Genomic DNA, 20,262 nt, shown 5'->3' with positions numbered 1-20,262 from the left:
AAGGATAGTGTTGTACAGCTTGGCTAAGTTATGGTTTAGCTAACTTATGGTTAATTATTTATGGTTCAGCATGTTCTGTGAATCCAGAAAATCATGTGTTATATGCATCCAGGCTAAATTTCTGATATCCACATCTCCTGTAGGAGCAGGGATGTGCAGGACATCAAAAGAAAAGGATCCCAAATCACTTTGTCTTGCCAGGATAGGCTCTCTGTATGTCGGTTTGTGCACTGAAGAATGAGAGTTGAGATTAACTTTGAAAAATCAATAGTGGGAATAACCTGCTAGCCAGAATCCCTACAATTTATCTGTAATACTGTAACTTGCTGCAAATTGCTAAAACCTTCCTCTGATAACACACTTTTGAACTATTACAGTTGGATATTATGTTGGATACTAGAAGATGAACTTTATTTAAAGATTATGACCACTTTCTCTTTTTGGATTTCTTCTGAGAAATGGAAAGCACACCACCCAGCATTCTCAAGGGAGTGACAGTATCAAAGGAATTAGTATGTAATTAAACCTTGTGTGAAAAGACTATTCTGGATGGTGGATTTATGTCCCTTTTTATGATGCTGGCAATGCATTAGTTAAGAGGAGGTAGGCTTAAATATTCAGGGGGATTAGCAATGGAGTTGCCTTCTGGGAAAGAGATTTCTGGAACAATGGTTGATTGAAGAATAATATGAATGTGCTTCTTCCTGGTTTTAATTAATTAGGTTTCATTGACCTAGTCAGCCCTTATCTAAACAAAAGAATGACCTTGCCTGCCTTATTAATCAGTGCAGTGAATTCAGAGATATCTGTCCAACTTGTATCCACTTTGAAAGTATGTATTTGCTCCTTGACCTACAATATTAAGCTCACGCAGCTCTGAACGCCAAAGTAGAAGTAGGCTTCTGGTAGAAGATAACAGGAGCAATTCACCTCTCCCCTCTTTCTTCAGCACACTCAGCAATCCATTAATAAAGATTCCTGGGATGGCATGATTTGTGACTAGTTAACGGAGGCTTGTAGATTGCCAAGCCCTTTGCTGTTTGGGTTATATATGGCGCGGGCCTAGCTGATCTAAATCACAGCAGGTGCATTGTGAGACACAGGGTAAATAGGAGGAACCCTTTCATATATTTCTACCAGCTGTAAAATACCTGTGGCATCAGGAAGAAGGAGGATAGAAAGCAGGATGTGAGGCCAGTGCTCACTTCTACTCTGTGCTTCACAGAGGTGGATTTCTCTACATTGCAGGCACAGCATTTGGATCATGACAGCCCCCCCCCACCCCCCATTGGGTTCATTTGCTACTTTGATGTGTTTTTGTTCTTGCACCTTAGGCAGATGCCTTGGCATGTGGGATAATCTAACCTGCTGGCTGTCTTCTCCCATTGGACAAACTGTTAGTGTACCCTGTCCCCAAGCCTTTCAGATAGTCACGGGACAAACAGGTAATATGACAACCATGATTTAATGGTTACAGCTCACACTGAGCGGGACCTAATACGGGAAAGGCCAGGTCAAACGTATTTACCAAAGATTTGGGAGTTGTGTTAGGCTTTTGGAGCTGAAGGAGTTAGTTTGCTTTTCAAGCTGTGTTAAACCTACTTCTGCTCTTATACCAAGAATTTTGTCTATTTCTCATCTCCAAAGCCCAAGACACTACAATTGCTCATTTTTGGCACCGAAGTGCAGGGTGAGCTCTGAGAGCTGCAGAACAAAGCAAAAAGGTAACAGGTCCAAGAATTTGCTTGCTTGCTTGCTTGTTACTGCACTCAAGTGACTCCTGTTAATTGTTCAGTTGTCTAGACAGTTATTGTATTGGTGAAGATAAACTCATCAGTGGGTATTAGCCATGATGTCTAGGAGGAATACCTGATTCCAGTTGATGAAGAGCAACATTGGAGGGCAGCATTGCCCTCATGCCATACTTCCCAGAAGGATGGAATGAGGAAGTATCTTCCCAAAAGAATTTGCCTGGGCCACCCTGAGAAACAAGATACGTTTCAAACTGTTCCTTGTGATGGATCTTTGCTTCCATTCAGCAGGGCTTGTTTGATGTTCTTATGAAATGAACAAAAGTCTGGTTCACATGTTACTCTCATAATGCTCATAATGTGTGGTATAAACCTAGTTAATAGTAGTCTATTCAATAAAACATTAATTGGTATGCTCTCAAAGACATTGGGTATAAACCATGATGACTCTGAAAATGATAAAATTGTGACATCACAATGCAAATCTGGGCCTTTCATATTTGTGCCCTATGCCTTTGCTACCCCATCTCCCCACCACCACCACCTATGCATGATATATCAATCCAGTCCGTGGTGTACTTCAGGCCTGCAACTAGGGTCTGTGTCACCCAGGGCAAACATGGATTTTGTGCCCATTTTGGCGCCCCCCCCAGCACAGTGCCCGGAGCACATGCCCTGTTTGCCCCCCCCCCCAGTTGTGGCCCTGTTGTACTTAGACTTGGGTTCACATTACAGCTGTAAACCTTCTGGGTGGCCTTGCACTTGTAACTGTTTTAGCCCTGGCTTCCTATCTATAAAATGAAAATAAATTTTTATTTTAAAAAATCTTTCCTCTTAGACCAGCATTAGAAATGGAAAGTAGTGTTAGAGCTTTCCATCACATTGTAACCAAACAACCAGTCTTTGCTGTAATTTAACAATAAAAGACCGAATCTGACCGAACACAAGCGAGAGCCGCTATTAAGGCCTACCTTGTGGCGGTAAGAGTGGCGAAACGGCAGTATTCCTCCGCTCTTATTGCATCTGCAGATTGCCATCCGATGGCCCTGTTTAAGATCACACGTACACTTTTGGGGAAGATGGGCCCAGTGACCCACCTACAGGGCCATGCGGAAGACTTTTCTGAGCATCTGCAGGATAAAATCACTCAGATCCGTTCCAAGTTGGACTCCACGCGTGAAGCAGGGTCTGAGGAGATGCCGAGGGAACGTTTTAGCCTTGTTATCTGGGAGCAGTTTGATCCTGTTGGACCCGAGGAAGTGGACAGGATCCTCTGGATTGTGAATGCCACCACCTGTCAGTTAGATCCATGCCCCTCCTGGCTGGTGAAGGCAGCTTGGGAGGTGACGTGTGGTTGGGTCCAAGTGATGGTAAATACATCCTTGAGTGAGGGGGTGTTCCCGGCAGCCTTTAAGGAGGCACCGGTGTGCCCCCACCTCAAGAAGCCATTGCTGGACCCAACTGTGCTGGACAATTTTCGTCCAGTCTCCCACCTCCCCTTTTTGGGGAAGGTGGTTGAGAAGGTGGTGGCATTACAACTCCAGAGGATTCTGGATGAAATGGATTATCTGGACCCCTTTCAGTCAGGTTTCAGGCCAGGATATGGGACAGAAACTGCATTGGTTGCACTTATGGATGATCTCTGGCAGAAGCGGGATGGAGGCAGTGCATCCATCCTTGCTCTCCTTGACCTCTCAGCGGCTTTCAGTACCATTGACCATGGTATCCTTTTGGGACGACTCAGGGAGTTGGGGGTGGGCAGTGTAGTTTTGCGCTGGTTCACCTCCTTCCTCCAGGGCCGATCCCAATCGGTGGTGATAGGAGAGGAGAGATCTGACCCTCGACCCCCCCTATTGTGGGGTGCCGCAGGGTTCGGTTCTCTCTCCTCTCTTATTTAACATCTACATGAAACCACTGGGTGAGATCATCCGTCACCACGGGATGAGGTATCATCAATATGCCGATGACACCCAATTATACATCTCCATCCCGGGTAAGGTAAGTGATGCAGTGACTGCCCTTTCTCAGTGCCTGGGGGCTGTGGGGGCCTGGATGTGGAACAACAGGCTTCAGCTGAACCCTGGTAAGACGGAGTGGCTGTGGATTGATGGCGCCTCGTCTTCTGGGAAATTGTCATCTTTAGTTCTGGATGGGGTTGCACTGCCCCAGACAGACTCAGTGCGTAATCTGGGGGTTCTCCTAGACTCACGACTCCTGCTCGAAGAGCAGGTGGCAGTCGTGGCCAGGATGGCCTTTGTGCAACTTCGGGTTGTGCGCCAGTTACGCCCGTTCCTGGAATGAGAAGCCCTCCGAACTGTCACTCACGCCCTGGTCATCTCCCATATAGACTACTGCAATGCGCTCTACATGGGGCTACCCTTGAAGAGTATCTGGAAGCTTCAGCTGGTCCAGAATGCAGCCGCGCTGGCCATTTTCAGTGCCCCTAGGTCGGCACATATAACACCTTTGCTGCGCGAGCTGCACTGGGTGCCAGTTTGCTTCCGGGTCCAATTCAAGGTGTTGGTTATCACCTTTAAAGCCCTACATGGCATGGGGCCAGGTTACCTGAGGGACCGTCTCATCCCCATTACATTGGCCTGCCCCACCCAATCATCCAGAGAGGGCATGTTACGGACCCTCATAAGAGAACTTCATCTGGCGGGGTCCAGGAAATGGGCCTTCTCTGCAGTGGCCCCCGCCCTTTGGAACATCTTGCCCCCGGAGGTGAGGCAGGCCCCTTCACTCCTGACCTTCCGGAAGGCCATGAAGACTTGGTTCTGCCGTCTCGCCTGGGGCTGGAAAGTGGATAACCATTCTTGGGGGTGGCTCGCACCCTAGAGGCCCTCCCACCAGCTTAGAATTTTATACCCTCTTGGATTTTATATGTATTTATTGCATTTTATAATAATTGTAATGTGTCTGGTTTTATGAGATTTTAACATTTATGATTATAGTTTGATTTTATTGTAAACCGCCCAGAGTCCCTCTTTTGGGGGAGATGGGTGGTAATTAAATTTAAATAAATAATAAATAAATAAATAATTCAAATAATTTTTGATTATGTATTGAAAGCTGCATTTTCCTGTTGTTTCTATTCCAGTACTTAATTGTGGGGCTTTTTTGTTCCTGTTGTTGCAATACAGGGTTTATATATCGTAATTGTACCAGGGAAGGCTGGTCAGAAAAATATCCAAAACCATATATTGCTTGTGGCTTAAATGCAGAACAACTTAATGCCCCTATAACTAAGTGGGAATCTAAGGTGAGTTCACCTATTCAGACATAATATTCCTGCATGTGATAGAATATCCTTTATGTAAGCAAAAAAGCTGGTCTGATATTTGGCGAATGTCTAGAGTACCAAGAAGAAGGAGAAGGAGAAGAAGAAGCTTTTAAAAAGTATTTTATGAATGTGTAAAATCACATCCACTATTTTGCACATGCATAAATTAGTTATGGATATGTGAAAATCTTGATGCATATGCTGAGATCTGGTCACTGTTTAGCAATCATAGAAATGTGAAAGTTCAAATAACAAGAAAGTCCACCTCTGTCTCTATGACAGTGACATCACTTATATCCATGGATGCAGAATTGCTGTTTCAAGACAACAAATGCTGCTTCAGAAATGAATGCTGTTGCTGCCTCGGGATTGACAGGATAGTCTGGGATCTGTTGGAGGGAGATTCTTGGCTCTATCAGCTTCCCATCTTCTGGGATCTCATCTTAGCACCATGCTGGCATGGTTGGGAGAAGAACTCCAAATGCAGAACTACCATCACGTCAGCATTGGGAATGGTGAAGGCCACAGGGATTAGCCACCACGGCAAACACAGACTTCTGTTCTCTTTTATTATTGTGGAGGACATGGGCCTGATGAGGGAGGGAGGATGTAGGCAGTTAGCTATTGGCTGGCAAGCGAGCACTGATTGGCTGAAGGTTCTTTCTGCTCAGCTATTGGATAAAAGAGCAAGCACTAATTGGCTGGAGATCCTCTGTGAACTCAATAGTGCTCATGCACATAGTATTCTAAATAGGTCTGAAAATAGTCAAATCCATCTCACTCATTCTTAGGCACATTTTAAACTGGATCCAGAAGGACTGGCAGATCAGAAAGGCTAATTGTCTGGAAGTGCCCTATGTCTCTGGAAGAGTTTCTTGTCGATATGACCGCACCCAGACGTTCCCTCTGACCTCATGGAACTGGATTTTCTCTTAGTGAACCAAAGGACTAGATTCAATAAAAGATACTGAAGGATAAGAAGAGTGCAAACCTGCCTGGCTCAGGTTCAACCCCACCAATTTAAGAACCAATGGGGTTACTGTAGATCTGTGGTTTGACAAACTTTGAAGGAGGTTTCAACTTAATTTGAAATGGCATTGTACTTTTCCTAAACCTACATGTTTGAAACTTGGATGTGCAAATGGATATGTAGCTCACACAAGGGGAAGAAGAATACATTTTATCTTTCTTATCTGATTAGCCAACTATACCCTTTGACAGAGGAGTTTGATCAAGCCTTTGTTTTTCACACCTTACTCAGTTACAGAATAGATTACTACAATGGCTTCCATGAGGGGCTGTCCTGGCAGAGTGCCTGAAATTTTAACTTACTTAAGTATGCTGCCCACAGACTTAGCTCAGAAGGTACAGTTTATCTTCTGAGAAATAGTGGGATGCTGCCGTCACTAGTTTTCTGATTTATTTTCATGCCCACTTTTAAGCAGGCACTTGAGACTTTTATTTTTGCAGACATTTTAAAAACATAGAAATAATGTGCTCTTTTATTCTCGGTGATTGTCTTTTACGAGGCTGTTTTTATTTTGCAACTTAGTTTTTTTGTAATTATTATGCACAGATTCTAAGTATATTGTATTTTGTTTGAATAGACATAGAAAGTTGGGATATAGAAGCCACAGAAACAAAGACAGACGTTTTATTATCAGTGCGGAGAATGTGTGTTTGGGTCACTTTCATCTTCATTCTGCATGTGTTTATTCCTTCTGTTTGGTTACTTGGATTCAGAGACAACAGAGCTGCTCCATGAAAAAAAAATGACCATAAACAGCAGCACCTAGTGATCCAACTTAGTACTGCCCAATTCAACAGCCTCTTCACTAGACATCCTTCCAAAACGTTGGAATAGCAGAATCGTACATGTGACTGTTGTTGCATCGAATTAGGTATGGCCTTGGAGGGTCATGTGAACAAGGCAACTCAACATGCCCTCAGACCACTGGTTTCTGATGTACCACATACGGACTCGTGTAGGTCCTGATTTGTTTTAGTCATAGTCTGTCAAAAAAGCCATAGTGACTGAGTTTACACATAACTCTACATTGTAAACCTTGGCTTACCAGTCATAATGGCCATGTTCACACATTGAACTAAGCCCCAAACAAACCACATTCTGGTCTAGTATAACGTGTAAACCCAACTTCTGATTTAAATATGCTCCAAGCAATTGTGCACCTGGCTGGGGATGTTTCTTTGGTTGGTTCCTTCCCTGTTTTAAATCAAGCTGAATTCTACCAGAGGAATAAGTGGGATTTGTAGAGAAAATCAGTTGCATTAATTCATGGTGGTGCTAAGCTTATTGCAAATAAAGGCTAAAAAAGATACATTGCCATAATTTTTTAAAGGCAGCCTTGAAGGGCTTCTTGCATGAAGACAACTTCTACCTGAAAAAAAAAGTTCTCCCTGGATGTCTTTTTACAGGTATCTTATCTGATGAAATTGGAGACAGTTTATACTGTGGGAAGCAGCATCTCCCTCACAGCTCTGGCTGCAGCCTTGGGCATTTTAGCTTCTTTTCGGTGAGGAAGAATTATCCCTGCATTTGTTCCCTTTCCTTAGTTTATCTTGTAATGACCTGCATGAATATGTCTGGGTGTGATATGAAACACCGAGATGCTTTGAATCCTGTTCCATTCATTGGTGGGGATGGAAGTGGAGAAATTCTGAGAATCACAAGTCTGACAGATGGGAGAAAGCTGGAATACTTTTCCATGATATGTTCAGAATGTACCACCATACAGCTTCAGCTGCTTTTAATTGATTGTATGATACTGCATTTAATTTGATTTAAATGGATGTTGTATTTTTATGTTATGTTTCCCTGAGAGCTGCTGTGCAAGAAACTAACATATTTTACAGTTGTCAGTTTCACCATGAAGTTAAGATACAGGAGCCCAGCTAGGTGGCAGGACCTAGCAGACCTCATATGATCTCAAAAAACTAAACAGGGCTGGGATTGGATTAGTACTTGGGTGGAAGCCTACCAGGAAACCCCAGGGTTTTAGGCTAAACTGGGAAATTGAAAAAAAAAACATCTTGGAAGTAGGCAGTGGCAAACCACTTCAACCAGGAAACCTACATGGACAGTATGTGTCTGTGAACTCACCCAAGTTGAGCTGAACTTATTTGAATTTTTACCCTTAAATATAGGCCATCTGATAAATCCATAAATGTTGCCCTGGAGTAGCAGTGTTCTCTTCTCTGCATATAGCTGAGTTCTAGGCAATATGTTGTACCTTGAATGCACTAGTGAATCAACTCAGGCAAAAAGACTTGGGAAGGCTTCTGGTGAGATCTTGGAAAGCCTGCTGCAGATTAAAGCAGATGATTCCAAGCGGTATAGACTAATGGTCTCTCTCCTCTAAATCTTCATATGGCTGATAAGAATCCCTGTTTTGAACCCTGCATAATGCTATTTTTTCCCTTTTGAATAGGAGACTTCACTGTACAAGGAATTACATCCATATACAGCTTTTTGTTTCATTCATCTTGCGGGTGATTGCAAACTTTATCAAGGATCCTATACTGTCAGAGGACACCGATGATACTGTCTACTGTGAATTACACACAGTAAGGAAGCAGAAATACCCAGTCACCCAGTTCATTAAAGCATGAAAACAGCTACTTGAGAATGAAAAATCACTCTCCTGTTTTACCCCTATTAAACTCATTTTCTTAAAGAGAAATTGTTATTGCCACATTGTTTACTCCGGTACCTTTCTTTTGTTTAAATAAAAGTGCAGTTTGAGAAGTGGTTGGTATTCAAAGTGGCACAAGTTGTATTTAGTTTTCTTTGATCTTATAATGACAGGAACGACTTGATTAAAATGATCAGCATAAATGAATTAAATAGTCATATAAGATTGAAGGAAAAACATAGGGCACACATATTTGTATGCAGTTTTGATTAATACATAGTTACATTGCACTGAAGAAGGTGGGCATGTTTCACCTAGATATGCTAAGGTAGCAGGACCTAATAGTACTTTTTAACTTGCTAAAGGTTGGCAAGAGATCAGATATTTGCAGGACTAGGTCTAATGGTCTTGATCAACTTTAGGAGAAACAGCAGTAGAAGCAGTTTTACCCATACATGACACTCAGAGGATCTTGGGATTGTGATAGATACTTGAAAATGCTACCCCAGCCCATGGCAGCTGTGAAAAAGAAAAATTCCATGTTAGGGGCTGTTAGGAAAGGAGCTGAAAAGAAAGCTACCAAGTATGTAATACTCATCTAGTGTGAGCACATGTGGAGCAATCTGTCTGGTGGGGATTTTCGTATCTCAGCAGAATATGTAGAATTATGACTTGCTTTTAGGCTTCTGCTATGACAGCAGAATGCTAGTGTAGGTGGTCTGATCTAGCATGGTACTTCTAAGGTACTGAGACCAAGGAACTGGTAGACCACTGATGAATAAGGCACCATGGGGCAAAGGTTCTCTGGAAAGGAGATAAAACATACCTTATTCATGTTTCTTGTTTCCCCTTCAGGGCAGGTGCAAGATGATCATAGCCTTTGTTAACTTCTGCATCATGGCAAATTACAGTTGGCTTCTTGTAGAAGGGCTTTATCTCCATAGCCTGCTGGCCATTTCTTTCTTCTCCAACAGAAAGTTCTTCTGGTGGTTTGTGGGTCTGGGATGGGGTAAGCATTAACTTAGTTTCCAGACAAACATGTTATCTGGGAATGTTTTGTGATTTATTGCAGAGCCTCAACTTATTCCCCTTGCCTACTCCATGACAGTGGCCTCTTAGTTCCTTCCTAGCTATGTTGTCCTGGATCACTTTTTTCCTTCCTTGTTTTGCCTCTTTGATTGTTCCTCTTCTTCCTCTCTTTGCTCTGTCATTCCTCCCTCCTGCCTCTTCTTTGTCCTGGACTTTTTCTCCCCTTCCATCTCTTTTTCTATGCTAGGAGGAAAAATAACATTTATGCCCAAGCTCCCACCACTGACATAACTGAGTATTTATGGAACCTGCAAACAGGTGTACCATTCCCTCCAAACATGGTGCTATACAGGAATGTTGGGTTGCAATTCCCCCCTCCCCACCCAGCACCCTTAGTGTTTGTGCAACACCCAGCTGTAAAAGGGAGGGATTGTCTTAATGGGTAAGGACATTTTTAAAGGTTGTGTACTTTCGTGGGCTTCAGCCTTGTCTTAGGTATGTTGGATCCATCCTTCTTTTGTTTTTTTTAGGCAGATCCATTTTTCCTTTTAATAAGGTCATTCGAGTTTGTGGTTGTTATTCAAAATGTTCAGCTAACATAATTCAGCTTTTTTTCTATATTATGAATAGGCACTAACAACAAAATTGTTTTCTCTACTGCAGGTGCTCCTAAATTATTTGTAATTGCATGGGTCATAGGCAGACTTTTACATGAGAATGCTGGGTAAGCACATTTTTCAAACTCAGCGGTGTGTTTGCAGATCATGCTAAGACATGGTTGGCTTCAACAATGATTTACTGAATAAAACTGAATACTAAGGTATCACAAGGGTGCAAGGCACACCATCACAAAATGTTCTGATCCTGAAAGAAACTGTTCTGAATATTCTGGAAGTGATCTGTCCTCAAAACAAGTCTGGACAAATTCAAAACAAGTGTTTTGAATTTGTCCAGAACAGCTTCTGGACCACTCCTAGAATATTTGAAACAGCCTATTTTGGGGTAAGTATAACTGGTGTCAGGGTTCAACTGTTTTGCGGTAGAACTCTTTTTAAGCTGTAAAATGGCAGGGTTCATATTGGTTTGCCAAAACTAAACAAGTCAGATATTATGGCTTTGTGTGAACCCCGCCAATTATATATTAGTGTTGTCTCATCGGTTCACAAAATGTGTGTTACTTGGTTTAAAATCATGGCGATCCTATTTCTTGCAGTGCTCAGAGATTCTGAGAAAAGAAAGGAATTCGGAAGTTAGGTTAGAGAGATGAGCACTTAATAAAAAGCCAGATCTCATATTCCATTTCCTGAGTTTCAAATCTGTGTCTTTATGCTGGGTCCTGAGCATGGCATTTTGAGAACTATTGTGGGGAGAAATAGGAGTGTTTTGTGAGACGGGGCAAGTTGCACTACGAAGCATAGGCACTGCACAGTTATGCCAACTTTCCCTTTTTAACATACTTTTGTGGAAAGGAACAGAATGCAGTGGGAATGTATGGACTGATTGCAGAAAAAAAAGAAAAAGAACTAGGTGGGCTCCTCAACGTTCCTTGACTGGGTCAGGGCAATTGTGCATTTGTCTAGATCAGCCTTTCTCAACCTTTTGACCCTGGAGGAACCCTTGAAATATTTTTCAGGCCTCAGGGAACCCCTGCACCTTCAGGCTCAAATATAGGCCGGAAGTTACAAAGTTATTATATTTGTTTCATGGGTAGGCCTGTATGTATGCATTAACAGTGTTCTTAAACTAAAAATAATGAAACTTACCTCTTTAAGTGAAGTTGCCTAAATATGGAATAATTTTTAAAATAAATCGTGATTTCCCAGGGAAACCCTAGTGACCTCTTGCAGAACTCTAGGCTTCCATGGAACCCTGGCTGAGAAACCCTGGAGTAGTTCCCTAGAATCCTCACTTAAGAATCCACCCTCTACAAAAAGTCAGTGGCTGTGGCTCTTTGTGAGGGATAACATTCCAGTTAAGCTGGTTTCAAACCATTTTCACATCTGCTGAATAGATATCACAGGGAGATACCTTTTCTACTTATCCTGGAACTCACTTTTATTAATAAAATAAAATAACAAGGTTATTATACCTTTCCCAAAGATGGTGATAATGATTCTGTCCCCTGTTCTGATGAATCTGGCTTCCCAAGAACAAGCAGTGTGCAGTGAAACGTAGGCTGTTGGCCTCCATTTGGATCCTTCTGCTGGGGTAAACAAACTCAACATTATTTAGGAGTTTGTTAGAGGTTGAGATCCTGGCTTCTTGCTGCCAAACAAATCGTGATTTTTAGCCTGGGTTTTTGAGGAAGCAACATGCTAAATGATAGCATGATACATATTTGGACTGACAACATGCAGCATGATTTGGCAACACACTTAATGGGTTATTTAGCTATTTGGGCTAGGAGGAGAACTCAGCTGAATCCAACAGACTGTACAGAGTTCATTATAGTCGCCCAAAACTATTCTGTGAGAACGTGACATCTCTCAGGAGCTTTTTGCACTATATTTACAGGTGTAGCAGTCGTTGTTTGCATTTCTTGGTATGATTAAAAACACCAATACAAATTCTTAAAAAGCAGCTATTTTACTCTCTTTTAGCAGAAATGGCAGGTCCCTTAAAACTTTTTTTTTTGATGCCTTTGAGTCAGTGTTGACTCTTGGCAACTGACTGGACTAGTCCCTGCAGTTTTCTTGGCAAGGTTTTTCAGAAGTGGTTTGCCATTGCCTCCTTCCTAGGGCTGAGAGAGAGGGACTGGCCCAAGGACACCCAGCTGGTTTTGTGCCTAAGCTGGGACTAGAACTCAGGGTCTCCCACCCAATGCCTTAACCACTACATTAAACAGGCTCTTAAAACATGATTACTGTACTTACGCCATTAAGCTTTTCGATTTTGATAATTTCCCATCCACTAGAGGGAGGTTTTGCAATGTTCACATTCAAAAGGGAATGCAATCCAGTACTGGGTTCAGAAACTGGGAAATGAGTTGAACACATCAAATGAAAGAAAAAGGAGCTGAGAAGCTGAGGCAACTCCTTCAAACTCTTTCTTTTCCAAAGAGCCATTTTAGTATAAGATTTTACAATTAAACGAGGCCAGCTTTATAACTTTTTTAGGGCTTCAGAAAGTTTGTAAAACAATTTGATGAGAGAAACTGGTGTAAGTTCTTGGGCAGAGGAGATATACAGAAAGAATTTTCTTCTGTTCTCACAACAGTCACAACAGTCCTATAAGGTAGGATAAAGGAGAGTGGCATTATGCTGAAAAAAGATATGAGCCAAATCTCTTCTGTGGAAATCCAATAACCCATATTGGTGGGTCACAGAGATTTATGAATTTATGAATTGATTTCATTGATAAGCACAGTGCTTGGTGATAAAACTCTGCCATTGGTGTTTTTTAGTTATTTTATCTGTACAGGAAACATACCCTGGTACTGCAACCATCATGGTGGTAAGTACAGGTAGGTCTCAGTTAGTGCTGATAATGGATTGCATAAAATGGCCACATTATTCAAATTTGCACTATCCAAAGTGATATTTCTATGGAAAATCGGGTAATTGGTTCCAGTTTAATAGAAATAAGCAATGAAAAATTTTAAACATAATGTTTATATGTTTATTAACGAAATATAACAATTAAGGATTAAAAGAATATACTTACAGCTTAAATTTATTTTTAACAAAGTCACATAGTAGTTATAGAAAGCAGAATAAGAACAAAAAAAATCCAAATACCATTCCTATCTGTCTTCTAGAATAGATAGATAGATCTCATAGATGTTTAAAACAGATCAAGAGATCAAGAGAACAAAAGACAAGCTGGAGGTTAAGTCCGTATCCCAGGCGTGCCTGTATCTCCCGTATTCTGCTGCAGTTCTTCAAAACGAGCCTCTTCTTTTCTGAGCTTTCCTTGAATGGAATCTTCCTTTTCTCCATTTTGTACAAAACAGTTACCTAAAACCCCAGTGGCAATTGTGCATGTTGCCTCACATTCACTGAATTTTTGCTCGCATTAAATGCAACCTGTTACCAATCTACAATTTGCACTAAATCGAATATCGCACTATTCGAACTCGCACTAATCGCGACCTACCTGTACGTGTGCCTGTGTGAATCAACCTTTAGATCTGGCAAACAACAGAAAAGTGAAGAGTTTTTGTAATGACTCCTTGCTTTGCTACATCACTGCAGATTCTTGAGTTCATCTGAACTTTTCAGACCTTCCTTAGATATCATCTGTCATGCTCTCTAGCCCAAACAAGACTGTCCCTCCGCCGCACCCTCCCAATGTACCCTCTTGAGCTGGGTTTCTCAGTCAGGGGTCCACGGAACCCTCGGGTTCCATGAGAGGTCACCAGGGGTTCCCTGGGAGATCACGGTTTATTTAAAAAAATATTTCGATTTCGGGCAACTTCACATTGAAGAGGCAAGTTTCATTCTTTATTTTTAGTTCAAGAACACTGTCAATGCACATATACAGGCCAAGACGTGAAACGAATGAAATAATTTTGTAACTCCTGGCCTATATTTGAGCCTGAATATTCAGGGGTTCCCTGAGCCCTGAAAAATATTTCAAGGGTTCCCCCAGGGTCAAAAGGTTGAGAAAGGCTGCTCTTGAGTGTTCTAATAATTACATGTGCCTGTGTAATTTGCACCAATGTGATAGATGGTAAGAAATACCTGATGGTTGCATTCTTCAGTGATATGTTTCTTTCAGGACAGTGTTTTCTAGCACATTCACCCACAGGTATTCGAAATGCTTACCTGTCATTCATCTGACAATTGCATTTTTATTTTTATATTTTTTGCTGTCTTTACAGATGCTGGGATATGCATCTTACACATGTCCTGTGGCTCATTCAAGGCCCTGTGGTGGCTTCTATTGTTGTAAGTCTATTTCATAGCTAATTTCCCAGATAAATACTTGTCTGTTTTCCCACTAGTAAGTTATAGCAATCTTTGTTATGGTGCTGAGCTTATTACTGTTATCTAGGATAAAGCTTGTATCTCCTCAATTACAGCTAGGTGATCCTAGAAGAGCACTGGTGGGGAAATGGAGCAAGTGCATTGAAGAATCACCTCAATGTTTGTTTTTCAATGCTATCAGCAATATCTCAGTTGTGTTTCCTTGTTTTCTAGATCAATTTTATTCTCTTTGTTAATATTGTAAGGATTCTGATGAACAAACTTCGATGGCCAGATGGAAGAGGCAAGGACTCCAGTCAATACAAGTAAGGTGGTTTCTTTAACCAGCCTCACAGATAAACTCAGCAGCAAGCCAACTGACCACAGGGCAAAGGTTTTCTTCGTTTGCGTGTCTTGGATCTGCCTGGAAAGTTTCCTCAAGGATAATTGCCCCAATAAACTGAGGGGTGCTAACCTATCTACATTTCTGTTTAAGGAACCTGCTCTTATGCTCATCCACATTGTTAGGAGCAGGGAATAGAACAGGATACAGAGTCCAGCTGCTCCAGTTGGGAACCTCATCTCTTGCTAGGAGGTTAAAAGTCAAGTGTACAGCATAATAGGAGGGGATGAATCCACCCTGTCAACATCTTGGGGGAAAACAGGAAAAGAGGTTGTTTGGTGAAGGCAAGGTTCGCCATCAGAAACATATAGAAAAATATGAGGGCATTTTGAGAGGCAAATCCCTATTATGTCTTTTGTATAGTATCAGCTGAAACAGCTGTGGCAATCCTTCTGCAGTCACCCCGCAGGGCAGGTTTCTCAGCCTGGCATTATCCTGATGTATTGGGCTACCATTCCCATGCAGGTAGTCTTTGCTTAACAATCATTCATTTAGTGATGGTTCAGACTTACGACAGTGCTGAAAAAAATGACTTATGACCAGTCTTCAAACTTATGATTGTCACAGTGTCAACACAGTCATGGGATCATGATTTGGGCGTTTGGCAACCAGTTTGCATTTATGACTGTCGCAGCATCCTGTAGTCACGCGATCGCCATTTTCGACCTTCCCGGCCAGGTTCTGGCAAGCAAAATCAATGGGGAACCATGTGATTCATCTAATGCATGCTGCAAAAAAGGTCATAAAATTGGGTCGGATTCACTTAATGACCACTTCACTTACCAACCAAAATTCTGGTCCCTATTGTGTTTGTTAAGCGAGGACTACCTGTAATTTCCCATCAGCATGACCACTGGCCATGCCATTTAAGTGGCAATGTAACACATTGGGATGGCCCCCAGCTAACACAGAACCCATCTGTATCCCAAAGCCAGTATCAAACTGGCCCTCTTTTTTCTATTGTTATTCTCTCTCCTTGCTCCTAGGAGGCTTGTTAAATCAACACTGGTGCTCATCCCTCTCTTTGGAGTCCATTACATTATCTTTGCTTTTTTCCCTTTTGACACCACAAATGGCATCATGGAAGTCCAGGCTCTGTTTGAAAAAGCCCTAGGATCTTTCCAGGTAAGAGGGGTCTAGATCTTCTGATGAAAATCTCCTTAGATACTTAGGTTAGGGTCTCAGAGAATACACCCAAGCACGAAGGTAGTTAAGTATCTCTAGCCACCTTCCCCAATCTGGCAACCTTCAGATGGGTTAGGATTACAACTCCCAGAATTTCCCACATAACTGTCTGGGTAGGAGGGGGTGTCTGGCTGGAGGAGGCTGGCCTACCACGTTTACAGGTTCACACTCAGGTTGGTATAGGTATAATGCCTATCTTCTGTATTGGATTATTTTATGCTGTGTTTTTTTCAAAGCACCTTACACAATTAGCAGCATAACTGGTAAAGGCATATTGTAAGAAGAATATGTGGGATGCTGCAAACCACCAGCAGGTTCAGCATAAAGTAAACATCCCATCATCAGCCTTGGCCTTTGGAACTATCTAAGCTGCAATACGATCCCCGTTCACCACATGCATCAAAGTTCAGCGTGATTCTTTTTTTTTTAAATGACGTTCCGGCTTCCTTCTGGAGTGGCAGTCTGCCATTTGCTATTGTGTACTTCATAATGAACATTTGCCTGTTTTGTTTCAGGGTCTGGCTGTGGCTGTGCTTTACTGTTTTCTTAATGGAGAGGTAAGCTTCCCTGAAATTTAGTCATGAATCCTGCTGGATAAGATCAAAAGTTTGTCTAACCCAGCATCCTGTTTCCCATGGCAGCCCACCAGATGCAGAACTGCAGAACAATAGCACTTTTCACCATAGGTTCCCCATCAACTAGCACTCAGGGGCATACCCTTCCTAATACGGAGGTATATGTAATATATAGCCATTATAGCTAATAGCCATTGATAGCTTCATCCTATGTAGGTTTTGAACATTTTATTCTTATCTGCTTATCATCCTCTTAAGGATGGAGAACATATGACAAAGCTATTAATCTGTGTACACAGCAGATTCAAACTTTAAAGGTAGGAGGAAGGAATCCTTATGAATCTTCAGTTTTAAGACCTAGGTCTCTCATGGCACTAAATCCTTGGGTTGCCAACATGGTACCCATGGGCATCAATGTGCCTCTTGGGCTCCGTGCTTCACCCAATTTTTCTTTTATTAATTTTGATCCTTTTAATAAAAGAAATAAATGGGAGGCTAGCATATTACAAAAAAAATTCCAGTCTCAAACATCATCTTTATTTTCAAGGATGCCCTTAAGTCCCACACATATCCCAGAAGCCGCCTTAGAAAATAAAATCAGTCAGGGACAGAGAGAGTCCACCTGTCCAGGAAAAAGGAAGAAACGGAAATGAGCGTGATCTTAAAGGGGTAGAGGTGGTGGTCAATGGAGCAACCAGTTTGTTCTTGGTAATGGAGTGTTTGATGATCAGGCGCTCCCACCGCTGAAGCCATTTTGTGAAAATGCCCTAAGATGCTTTCAATATTCCAGATGTTCGAGCAAGGAAAGGGACTTCTGTGTTACTGATTTGCTTCCGATTTCTGTGATATGTGAAGCCACACATTGTTGTGTGAACTGTATCACTCTGCTCTCTTCCAGCAGTGATTTTAAATCTCAGTATAGCATGATGCATGAATGTAGCCTATCCAAACAATGATTTCTTAGCTATTGGGGCCCACCTCTGATCTGGTTAACATGGAAGCCTTTTGCCAGCTGAGTCGAACTGCTTGCCATCCATCTACGAGTGGGCAGAACATTATATAAGCATGGAATCAGCTGCTCCTGTGGCTGATCCTCCTCCTGCCTTCTTTTCAAGGCACTGCAGCTACCTGATTTGCCTCCCAGGTGATGGATTTTATGTACCTTGAGGCTGCCCTTGGGTGGTGTGGGGAGCAGCGGGGGAACACCCTGCTTTAACAGTGGGACAATTAAGGACTGTTTAAACCTGCCTCGTTCATAGACTGAGGAAGAGATACAGGGCATGTCATGGTGGTTGTTTATTCATTTAGTCGCTTCCAACTCTTCGTGACTTCATGGACCAGCCCACGCCAGAGCTTGTTGTCGGTCGTCAACACCCCCAGCTCCCCCAGGGACGGGTCCGTCACCTCTAGAATATCATCCATCCACCTTGCCCTTGGTCGGCCACTCTTCCTTTTGCCTTCCACTCTCCCTAGCATCAGCACCTTCTCCAGGGTGTCCTGTCTTCTCATTACGTGGCCAAAGTATTTCATTTTTGCCTTTAATATCATTCCCTCAAGTGAGCAGTCTGGCTTTATTTCCTGGAGGATGGACTGGTTTGATCTTCTTGCAGTCCAAGGCACTCTCAGGATTTTCCTCCAACACCACAGTTCCAAAGCATCGATCTTCCTTCTCTCAGCCTTCCTTATGGTCCAGCTCTCGCAGCCATATGTTACTACGGGGAACACAATTGCTTTAACTATGCGGACCTTTGTTGTCAGTGTGATGTCTCTGCTCTTAACTATTTTATCGAGATTTGTCATTGCTCTTCTCCCAAGGATTAAGCGTCCTCTGATTTCCTGACTGCAGTCAGCATCTGCAGTAATCTTCGTACCTAGAAATACAAAGTCTTTCACTGCTTCTACATTTTCTCCCTCTATTTGCCAGTTATCAATCAAGCTGGTTGCCATAATCTTGGTTTTTTTGAGGTTTAGCTGCAAGCCAGCTTTTGCACTTTCTTCTTTCACCTTCATCATAAGGCTCCTCAGTTCCTCTTCGCTTTCAGCCATCAAAGTGGGATCATCTGCATATCTGAGATTGTTAATGCTTCTTCCAGCAATTTTAACTCCAGCCTTGGATTCCTCAAGCCCAGCATGTCGCATGATGTGTTCTGCGTACAAGCTGAATAGGTAGGGTGAGAGTATACAGCCCTGCCGTACTCCTTTCCCAATCTTAAACCAGTCCGTTGTTCCGTGGTCTGTTCTTACTGTTGCTACTTGGTCGTTATACAGATTCTTCAGGAGGCAGACAAGATGACTTGGTATCCCCATACCACTAAGAACTTGCCACAATTTGTTATGGTCCACACAGTCAAAGGCTTTAGAATAGTCAATAAAACAGAAATAGATGTTTTTCTGAAACTCCCTGGCTTTTTCCATTATCCATCGGATATTGGCAATTTGGTCCCTAGTTCCTCTGCCTTTTCTAAACCCAGCTTGTGCATCTGGCAATTCTCGCTCCATGAATTGCTGAAGTCTACCTTGCAGGATCTTGAGCATTACCTTACTGGCATGTGAGATGAGTGCCACTGTTTGATAGTTTGAACATTCTTTAGTGTTCCCCTTTTTTGGTATGGGGATATAAGTTGATTTTTTCCAGTCTGATGGCCATTCTTGTGTTTTCCAAATTTGCTGGCATATAGCATGCATTACCTTGACAGCATCATCTTGCAAGATTTTGAACAGTTCAGCTGGGATGCCGTCGTCTCCTGTTGCCTTGTTATTAGCAATGCTTCTTAAGGCCCACTCAACCTCACTCTTCAGGATGTCTGGCTCTAGCTCACTGACCACACAGTCAAAGCTATCCCCAATATTGTTATCCTTCCTATACAGGTCTTCTGTATATTCTTGCCACCTTTTCTTGATCTCTTCTTCTTCTGTTAGGTCCTTGCCATCTTTGTTTTTGATCATACCCATTTTTGCCTGGAATTTACCTCCGATGTTTCTAATTTTCTGGAAGAGGTCTCTTGTCCTTCCTATTCTATTGTCTTCTTCCACTTCCGCACATTGCTTGTTTAAAAATAATTCCTTATCTCTTCTGGCTAACGTCTGGAATTTTGCATTTAATTGGGCATATCTCCCCCTGTCACTGTTGCCTTTTGCTTTCCTTCTTTCTTGGGCTACTTCTAGTATCTCAGCAGACAGCCATTTTGCCTTCTTGGTTTTCTCTTTCTTTGGGATGTATTTTGTTGCCACCTCCTGAACAATGTTGCGAACTTCTGTCCAGAGTTCTTCCGGGACCCTATCTACTAAGTCCAGTCCCTGGAATCTATTCTTCACCTCCACTGCATATTCCTGAGGAATATTAGTGAGCTCATATCTAGCTGATCTGTGGGTCTTCCCTAATCTCTTTAATCGGATCCTAAATTGTGCAAGAAGAAGTTCGTGATCTGAACTACAGTCAGCTCCAGGTCTTGTTTTTACTGACTGTATAGATGTCC

General features: G+C 42.3%; 2 protein-coding genes across 3 annotated transcripts in view; one reads left to right on the top strand and one right to left on the bottom strand.

Annotated features, from left to right (window-relative positions):
• TMEM37 (transmembrane protein 37) overlaps window positions 1-20,262 on the bottom strand; it is a 48,754-nt gene that overhangs the window by 11,676 nt on the left and 16,816 nt on the right. The gene's annotated exons all lie outside the window — the stretch shown is intronic.
• Window positions 1-20,262, top strand: part of SCTR (secretin receptor) — a 36,430-nt gene that overhangs the window by 12,016 nt on the left and 4,152 nt on the right. For both annotated transcript variants that reach the window (XM_063288730.1, XM_063288731.1), the window contains exons 3-12: window positions 1,335-1,445; window positions 4,895-5,013; window positions 7,471-7,568; window positions 8,484-8,619; window positions 9,543-9,696; window positions 10,380-10,440; window positions 14,539-14,605; window positions 14,858-14,949; window positions 16,013-16,151; window positions 16,727-16,768. In XM_063288730.1, coding sequence (XP_063144800.1) covers window positions 1,335-1,445; window positions 4,895-5,013; window positions 7,471-7,568; window positions 8,484-8,619; window positions 9,543-9,696; window positions 10,380-10,440; window positions 14,539-14,605; window positions 14,858-14,949; window positions 16,013-16,151; window positions 16,727-16,768 — 1,019 coding nt within the window. The remainder of the gene's footprint in view (window positions 1-1,334; window positions 1,446-4,894; window positions 5,014-7,470; window positions 7,569-8,483; window positions 8,620-9,542; window positions 9,697-10,379; window positions 10,441-14,538; window positions 14,606-14,857; window positions 14,950-16,012; window positions 16,152-16,726; window positions 16,769-20,262) is intronic.

This window comes from Candoia aspera, chromosome 1 (genome assembly GCF_035149785.1).
Source record: "Candoia aspera isolate rCanAsp1 chromosome 1, rCanAsp1.hap2, whole genome shotgun sequence".
Taxonomy (NCBI): domain Eukaryota; kingdom Metazoa; phylum Chordata; class Lepidosauria; order Squamata; family Boidae; genus Candoia; species Candoia aspera.
Note: the sequence above shows the minus strand (reverse complement) of the source record. Positions and strands in the feature narration are given on the sequence as shown.